This window comes from Papio anubis, chromosome 1, assembly GCF_008728515.1.
Source record: "Papio anubis isolate 15944 chromosome 1, Panubis1.0, whole genome shotgun sequence".
Lineage (NCBI taxonomy): Eukaryota > Metazoa > Chordata > Mammalia > Primates > Cercopithecidae > Papio > Papio anubis.
In genome coordinates, this window is record NC_044976.1 from 49,699,289 (window position 1) to 49,708,650 (window position 9,362).

The 9,362-nt window shown below is 38.7% G+C and overlaps 1 protein-coding gene across 1 annotated transcript in view; it reads left to right on the forward strand.

The window, feature by feature from the left end:
• RNF11 (ring finger protein 11) overlaps positions 1–6,719 on the forward strand; it is a 35,737-nt gene extending 29,018 nt beyond the window's left edge. Inside the window, exons 2-3 of the mRNA XM_003891874.4 lie at positions 3,316–3,485; positions 4,424–6,719. Of these exons, the coding sequence (XP_003891923.1) occupies positions 3,316–3,485; positions 4,424–4,595 (342 nt within the window). The 3' untranslated portion in view covers positions 4,596–6,719. The remainder of the gene's footprint in view (positions 1–3,315; positions 3,486–4,423) is intronic.
• The last annotated feature ends 2,643 nt before the right edge of the window (positions 6,720–9,362 follow it).

The following is a 9,362-nucleotide window of genomic DNA, read 5'->3' on the forward strand; positions in this document are numbered from 1 at the left end:
CCTGTCTTGGCCTTCCAAACTGCAAGGATTACAGGCGTGAGCCACTGTGCCAGGCCCATTAGCAATTTTTCATAGCATATCCACAAAGTTATAATATGTATATAATGTATATTGCAAGAACATACGTGCTTTGATTTATGTTTTTCAGTTATGTAATTATGTTGAGTCCCAACTGTGTGCCAGATACCGTGCTGAGTAGGTAGTAAACATTGGTAAGCAAAACAGACATAGCCCCTGCCCTTATCAAACTACCCAGATAGCCCAGGCACAGTGGCTCTCACCTGTAATCTCAGCACTTTGGGAGGCCAAGGCTGGAAGATCGCTTGAGGCCAGGAGTTTGAGACCAGCCTGGTCAGCGAGACACTGTTTCTACCAAAACAAAAAAATTGCTGGGCACGGTGATGCCTACCTGTAATCCCACCTACTGGGGAGGCTGCAGTGGGAGGATTACTTCAGCCTAGAAGTTGGAGGTTGCAGTGAGTTGTGTTTGTATACCTTTTATCATTAGATCCATATTTAGGCCCTGAAACAGGCTAATCAAAATATTTAGGGGTTTTTTTTGTTTGTTTTTTGTTTTTTTCATTTGTTTTCAGCTGAGAACGAAACACAGTAGCTTTGCAAATATAAAGTGGAAGCACAACCTAGCACTGGCATTGGAGGTCCTCAAAACAGTCCCCAGGTTTGGTGATTCAACAGAAGGACTCGTAGGACTTAGTATATAATCTTATTCACAGCTATGATTTGTTACAGCAAAGAATCAAAGCAAAATCAGCTAAGGGGAAAGGTGCTTTGGTCCAAAGGGAACTAAGCGCAAGCTTCCCAGAGTTATCTCCTAGTGGAATCACACAGGACGTCTTAATTCCTTCAACATATATGAAAGGTTTTCTGCCAGAGAAGCTCATTTGCGGACTCAGTGCCCCAGGTACTGATTAGGCACCCACTGCCTAACATATGACAAAATTCCAGATTCTCAGAGGGAAAGCGGGTATTGAACATAAACCATATAGTATTTGTTTATAGAGAGAATCAGCAGGGAATGGTGGGAACCACCCCCAAATCCACATCTTTTTGTTGTTGTTGAGATGGAGTCTCACTCTGTCACCCAGGCTGGAGTGCAGTGGCAAGATCTCGGCTCACTGCGACCTCTGCCTCCTGGGTTCAAGCAATTTTCTTGCCTCCTCCTAAGTAGCTGGGATTACGGGCATGCACCACCACACCCAGCTAATTTTAGTATTTTTAGTAGAGATGGGGTTTCACCTTGTTGGCCAGGCTGGTCTCGAACTCCTGACCTCAGGTGATCGCCTGCCTCGGCCTTCCAAAGTTCTGGGATTACAAGCGTGAGCCACTGCACCTGGCCATCACATCTTTTAAAATTGTTGTTTTTATACCCCTGTCTAATCTTCTACTCACTCAGTGTCTGTTAGCCAACAATTGAATCAAGATTCCATTTTGCTACCTAGAAAATCAGAGGCTCTCTAGTTACGAAAACAATTGATAACTCAGATATCAAGCCATTTTTAAACAAGTATCATGGGAATTAAAATTTAAAATTAGGCATGTGTGGTAAGAAGGGTGAGGCCACATTCATCTTTAAAATATCAGGAGGTCTTAGTCATTTCCTTTCTTCTATGGTTTTCTGAAAATTTGCATGTAAACTGAAATTAGATTGTTGAATCATTTTAAATATCTAAAAGATACATAGAGGGTTCCTTTGTTTTAACAAAAAAATACCAAAGGAGAAAATACACTCATAACATGAATTAAAATATAGTTTTTATTTTCTTCTTTAATGTTTATTAATGTTTCATCATAAAGTAGAACTTTCCTTTTCTGTTCTGCTTTCTGTATTCTCTACACATATGTGAAGAGACTGAGACACAAGACTGAAGAAATCTAGCCTCTGAAAAACCCATAGTTGGCGTGTATTTGCTCTAAAACAATTTAGTTATTTTTGTTTGTTAGATTCAAGGATTTAAGAGACCCTTTATATCATCCAAAGTCTTAAACCAGTTTGTTCCCAGTTTGCATGTGGATGACAGTTCATCAAAACTGGTCAACTAGGACTGAGACTAAGATTCAGGAAGGTAGTCTAGACTGGAAATAGTAATTCAAGGGTTGAAGAACTCAGAGCTGGCAGAGATCACAACAGAGGCTAAGAGTTTGTAGTATTCAAAGAGAAGCCAGAAAGTTAGGACCAAAGCCAAGGACAGTAGCACTTAGCTTAAAGTCTGCAAAGCGGAGAATCATGATGAGTAGAATCATGACGATGGGGAGATGTTAGATAGAATAATTTACAAATATTGGCATTTACAAAGCTCTTAATTACCTCATGACTGTATCAGCTCTCTGAAGTGGGTGCTGTTATCTGCTTTATTCAAATACATTATTCAAATACATTAAGGGACTTGGTCCAAGCAATCACAGTAAGTAGCTGAGTGGAGACTGAAATCTCATAATTTAATTCTTCAGACTGAAAATCTCATCTTCTGAGATAGTAGTGTTTTTCAGACTGTTTGTTGATTCTGAGGATTCTGCAAAGGTAACCAAGGTGAGGGCTTGCGGATGGGGAGCCTCATCCCTCCTAGGCCACACTCCATCCCAGCTTCATTCCATCAGAATTGCTCAGTTTTAAATATTATTATTATAGGCCAGGCACCATGGCTTACCCCTGTGGTCCCACTACTCAGGAGGCTGAGGTTGGAGGATTGCTTGAGCCCGAGAGGTTAAGTTTATAGTAAGTTGTGTTTGTGCCACTGCATTTAAGCCTGGGCAACAGAGGGAGACCCTGTCTCAAATAAAAGGTGGGGGTTATACATACAACTCCTTTGAATGAATTGTGTAAAAAATCCATTGGATTAGGAGCAGTAGAATTCTAATTTCCGTATTGTCAATTATGTGACTGTAGGCAAGCTTGGTCCTATGAAATGGGAAAGTGAGTCTTAGATGACTTTCAGATTTATTTTTGCCATAGTCCAATCCATTAAAAAAAATTTTTCAAATTATTTTTAGAGATAGGGTCTTGCTATGTTGTCCAGGCTAGTCTCTTATCACATGGAAATAGTTCATTTAACATTGCATGCCAGCTCTTCAGTGATGTTTGTGTTTATATCCTTTAGGCAGAATGAGAATGTTTTGTTGTATGTTTTGTTCCAATAGCTGAAGTTAAGGCAGGGTGAAACACAGTCAATACAGCCACACACTAGCCCAGCTTCCTGCCCTCCCAGGGCTCCCTTTCCCTTCTATCTCTGACTAAAAAATAAGCCCTCAAAAGGTTTTGAAAAAATAATCTTTTTCCTCCATATTTTAATATTTTAGGAACAAGTTCCAGTTCCAGTCTACCACCCAACACCTAGCCAGACTCGGCTAGCAACTCAGCTGACTGAAGAGGAACAAATTAGGATAGCTCAAAGAATAGGCCTTATACAACATCTGCCTAAAGGAGTTTATGACCCTGGAAGAGATGGATCAGAAAAAAAGATCCGGGAGTAAGTTTTAATTAATTTGTACATTTCAAAGTTTTATTTTCAGGTTGCCTTTGAAAATTTTGCCTTTTCTCCTGCACTTTAGAAAGTCAGACATTTAATATGTTGAAACACTTTGCTTAATGCAAGAGAATGTTTAATTTTTTTTCATAGCTCTATTACTGGCTACTAGCAAGAGAATGTTATATAGTAATTACCAATTTTCACAGGCTGGGCACAGTGCCTCACACCTGTAATCCCAGCATGTTTGGAGGCTGAGGTGGGCAGATCACTTGAGACCAGGAGTTCAAGACCAACCTGGCCAACATGGTGAAACCTCATCTCTAGTAAAAATACGAAAATTTGCCAGGCATGGTGGCACGTGCCTGTAATCCCAGCTACTCGGGAGGCTGAGGTGGGAGAATCACTTGAAACTCTGTCTCAAAAAATAAAATTAAATTAAATTAATAAATAAAGAGAAAGTTAGTGAAGAGAGCTTTAACTTTCAGCAACCCAGTAAGTAGGCTGAAGTTAGTGTTTCTGTTTTACAGTTATTAAAATGTAAATTGTCTTAGTCCAGGATTACACTAAATAGTGCAAAAAAACAAAGTTGATCTAACTGATGCTTTTCTACCTAAAATAATCCCATTCTCCTTAAGGTATCTGCTATAGTATGTAGCTGTTTACAAGCACAGCAGTAAACTTGATCCATATGTAATCCATTTCTCTTTGCTCTGTTGATTGCTCCTAAGTCCTGCAAATTCTCGGGGGATTTAAATAAGAAATTGTGTATAGATCAACATTAGGAAAAAATTCAGTTTGCATGCTTTGGTGATAAGATGACAGGCAAAGCATTCTGATGTGTTACTCAGATTAACACTGTCTTTAATGGGATTTAAACAGTTTTCTGAATAGGACACTTCTGAAAATGCCTTCTGATTTCTCTCCATTGCTCCCAACAGGTGTGTGATCTGTATGATGGACTTTGTTTATGGGGACCCAATTCGATTTCTGCCGTGCATGCACATCTATCACCTGGACTGTATAGATGACTGGTTGATGAGATCCTTCACGTGCCCCTCCTGCATGGAGCCAGTTGATGCAGCACTGCTTTCATCCTATGAGACTAATTGAGCCAGGGTCTCTCATCTGACTTCAAGTGAACCACCATTTTGGTGGTTTTGATCTTTTGTCACTGAGCCCAAAGAGCCAGGGATTAGGAATTAAGATCATGCACAAAAGTTTCCTTAAAATTCCTGGATGGCTGCAGATGTTGGGGGAAAAGTACGTGATATTTTAGAAACTTAGTGGGAAAAGTAGGATGGTATTTTTATGTAAAGCCTTGACCCAATGTTTAAAAATATAATTGTATTTAGATCTTGTTATTGCTCCAGTACATAGGAATTGTGTAAAGTGTTACAGCAGCTGTATTTGTTTAAATTGTGTGTATTGAAGATTAGGAAAAAGATAGTAGTTATTTTTCCTAAATGAAATAACTTTCTTCTCTTCCCCTTCCCCACCCAAATTCTTTTCTGAAGTTGCTGACATTTGGGTCAAGGTTTTATTAAAAGCTACATTTTATAACACTGGCACACACAAAAAAGTAGTTTTAAGCTTGTTTGCACAGTTCTTTTTTTCCATTGGAAATGGAATTCATTGCCTTAGGTCTTTTTAAATAGTGTATTATTATCGTTGGGGCTGGCTCTATGCTTGAAAACCAGTTTATTTATAACCTGTTATAAGTGCTATATTCTGTTTGCAGTTAGGAAATGCAGAATTCAAAGTGATCTCCTAGCTTGTAAGCAAACTGAGATGCACTATCCCTTTTCTATAAAAAATAAGTTAATGTGTCAAGAAACCAACTCTATTAAAGTGGGGTTTAATATTGCCCTTTCCTATGTGTTTTATCTAATTATTTTGGTTGTTAATATGGTGTAATGGAAAGTCAAGTTAAATTTTAAATATTAAGAATTCTGATTTATTGAGATTGAATTATGCCACCACGTTTATGTAAAAATGAAGGTGGCACCTTGGTGAGACCTAATGAGAAATAATTACTCAGTTGTAACAATTTTGATTTATTTTCTTTCTTCTGACCTCCTTCCCTCTTGTCTTGAACCATAGCAAAAGGATACTGCATCTCTCATTACTGTAGTGCTGAGGTTATTGAAGTTATATAAAACACATCTCAGTCTCTGTTTCTTGGAAAGGTATCTATTACATCCTGCTAGCTGACGGACAAAACTAAGCAGGGAGAATAAAGATAATTGTATTTTATGTTTTGCACACACACACAGAATTTGTATAACCATATGACTTCATAGTTGTGATCTCATAAAAGAAGGAATTTCTCCTTTGTTTCTTGCAGTTAATGTAAGAATACTTTAAATCTCTAAGCTTCTGAAGTGTTAGAGGTAGAGATGGTCTAGTAAAGATGTAGTAGTAATGTTTTATCCATTTAGCGTGTGTTTATTTTTTCATATGTACTCAAAGGTGACTTATTGGTTCACCTCAGTGATATTACATACAGCTAAAAAAAATCATTCATTAGCAAAAGGAAAAGTGGTCTCAACCTAACATCAGAAGTGTTTCTTATTATTATTTTATATTGGGTTGAATATTGAACTCTAACACTTTTCTACATACAAAACACTGTCATGAAGGTTATTCATAATTGCATTATAGAGGAATGTAGTATGTCATAAGTACTTTGAAAAGATTTGACATTCAACTGTAGTATCCATATGTTGCTTAAATTTCTTTATGAGCCCCATGATGGAAAGACTTAAAGATGAATTTGAGAAAAATTGAAGAAATTAGATTATCAGGTTCTGTTAAATTGTTACATGTATCTTGCTTAAATTTCTGTTTATTAATTTATATCCACCCAATTACATAAAGCAGATTTGGAGGAAACAACTGAGGTTGTGCAATATTTTCTGTGATAATTGCTTTTTTATTCTTGTTTTCTACTTAAACATGATGTCTGTCATCAAGTATTATAGTCAGACTTTCTTTTTTTCTAGATTGTTAAAATTGGTAAATGAACTTTTTTTAAAATCATCTTCCATGTTGCAGTTAGTCTTTCTTTTCAATACAAGTCTTTCACAGAAGTTTGGTGGTAATACTGAAGGAACTAGCATTGGGCAGAATGTGTCATTTTTAGGCACTTTGTATTCTCAACATGCAATGTTAAGAACCATCAATTTTGACTTTTACTAAGTTGTTAAATAAAGTTATAATACAGCTGTGAAGGGCTAAAGTTAGAGTTGATTACGTAAGTATTCCCCATATCTTTTAAAAGAGTTGTGTATAATTATTTTAAAATACCTCTCTCTCTCTCTGTGTCTCTCTCTCTCTCTATATATATATATATACACCTGTGGGAAGTATTTTTTATTGTTTGGCATTTAATATCATTTAATCATGTACTTAGGCTTGATAGCACCAAAGTTTCTAAAACCAAACAATAGCTGTAATCTCTTGATTTAGATATGGGCTAGATATGTTCAAGCTTGGCTGTGGGATTTGAAATTTCTGAAAAGCTTAACCAGGAAGAAACAAAAGAATCTTATCCTTTTGAATGCAAAACCCAACAAGTTGAAATACTTTCAGATATTTGTAGTTTAGCTAACACAAACTTTCTGTGAGTGTTCTTTATAGGGAATCTCTTCAGTACTAGAAGACTCGCTCCCTACTATTGGTGTTTATCATGTGATATAAAACTGTATGATTTCACAGAATAGTAAGCATTGAGGTCACAGATCCCTTGCATACAAATCTTCATACAGAAGCATTGATTTTTAAAAAGGAGCAACACTTAACTAAAGTACAGTAATCCCCCTTATCCACCGTTTCTGCCATGTCACATACCCACACACTGTGGTACAAGAAGGTATTTTGAGAGAGAGATACCACATTAACATAATTTTTTTCTTTCTTTTCTTTTTTTTTTTTTTTTTTGAGATGGAGTTTCGCTCTTGTTACCCAGGCTAGAGTGCAATGGTGCATTCTCGGCTCACTGCAACCTCTGCCTCCTGGGTTCAAGCAATTATCCCGCCTTAGCCTCCCGAGTAGCTGGGATTACAGGCATGTGCCACCATGCCTGGCTAATTTTGTATTTTTAGTAGAGACGGGGTTTCTCCATGTTGGTCAGGCTGGTCTTGAACTCCCAACCTCAGGTGATCTGCCTGTCCTGGCCTCCCCAAGTGCTGGGATTACAGGCGTGAGCCACTGCGCCCGGCCTCACATAACTTTTATTAGAATCTATTGTTACAACGGGAATGGTGGCTCACACCTGTAATCCCAGCACTTCAGGAGGCCAAGGCAGGTGGATCACTGGAGGTCAGGAGTTTGAGACCAGTCTGGCCAACATGGTGAACCCCGTCTCTACTAAAAAGACAAAGATTAGCCAGGCGTGGTGATGCACACTTGTAATCCCAACTACTTGGGAGCGTGAGGCTGGAGAATCGCTTGAACCCGGAAGGCAGAGGTTGCAGTGAGCCGAGATCGTACCACCGCACTCCAGCCTGGGCAACAGAGTGAGACTGTGTCTCAAAAAAAAGACAAACTGTTACCAATATTGTTCCTAATTTCTTACTGTGCCTGATCCATAAATTAAACTTTATCATAGGTATGTATGTGTAGGTACATATGGTACTATCCACAGTTTGAGATATGCAGTGGGCTTCTTGGAGAGTATATCCCACAGATTAAGTGGGTGATACTGTAGTGAAAAGGAGAGCTGCCTAAGGTCTTGAGACTGGAAGTGGTAAACGAGAGAGAGGACGTTTCTTCAGCATAAGTCACAAAAATAGTTGGTGGCTATCTCTGCTTACAAAAGCAGTGGGTAGCAGTCATGGAGTCAACTGATGAAACGCGTGTAAATGCATCTTGGTGTAATCTCAACTAATTTTTTAAGCCTTAATTTTAAAATTTGTGGACACAAGAAAAGTTGGATTTTAGGTTAATATCCTTCAAGTAACGTTAAATTTACCGGTGAATTTAACCACTCTTCGGTTTTTAAATTTTTATTATATTTTTATTTTTAAAATTTTTTCTTTTAAATATCAACAGCTCTTTTACTGGGCGGGAAGAGACAGAGGACAATTTGACCCATCCTTCTGTACTCTTTTTTTTTTTTTTTTGAGACGGTCTTTCTCTGTCTCCCAGGCTGTAGTGCAGTGGTGTGATCATGGCTCACTCTGCTCACTCATTTTGTCTCTTCTAATCCCCATTTTCCCCACCATGGGAGTGTTGGTGGATCAGTAGTTCTCAGAGGCCAGGACAACCAGAGCACAATTACCTAGGGCTCTGGATGTTTATTAGTAATGGAGACCCTTATCGTATCAGAGTGGGAGAGGAGAAACACATTTTTGAGACAGGGTCTCACTCTATCTCCCAGACTGGAGGGCGGTGGTGCAATGACAGCTCACTGCAACCTCCACCTCCCAGGCTCAAGCAGTCCTCCCAAGGAGCTGAGACTACAGGCACACGCCACCATATCTGGCTAATTTTTTTTTTTTGGAGACATGGGTTTTTGGCATGTTGCCCAGGCTGGTCTCAAACTGGGTTCAAATGATCCTCCCACCTCGGCCTCCCAAAGTGCTGGGGTTACAGGTGTGGGTCACCATACCTGGCCATCTATAATTTGTGACAGGTTCTCCAAGTGATTCTGATGCACTAGCAGGTTTTGGAAGCATTGGTAGATGATCCCTTCCCAAACTTGTGAAATACAGGTTTGGTACATTTTTGTTTCCTGAGAAATTAGAAGCCGTATTGGGCACTTGCTGGTTATTCAGAGATGGATTGTCCAGGCACAATTTTCTAGACTTTCTGCTCATTTGTCCTTTTGCTATTTCCTTGCTCTTTAGCATAGATACAGAGCATCCAGATAAGTCC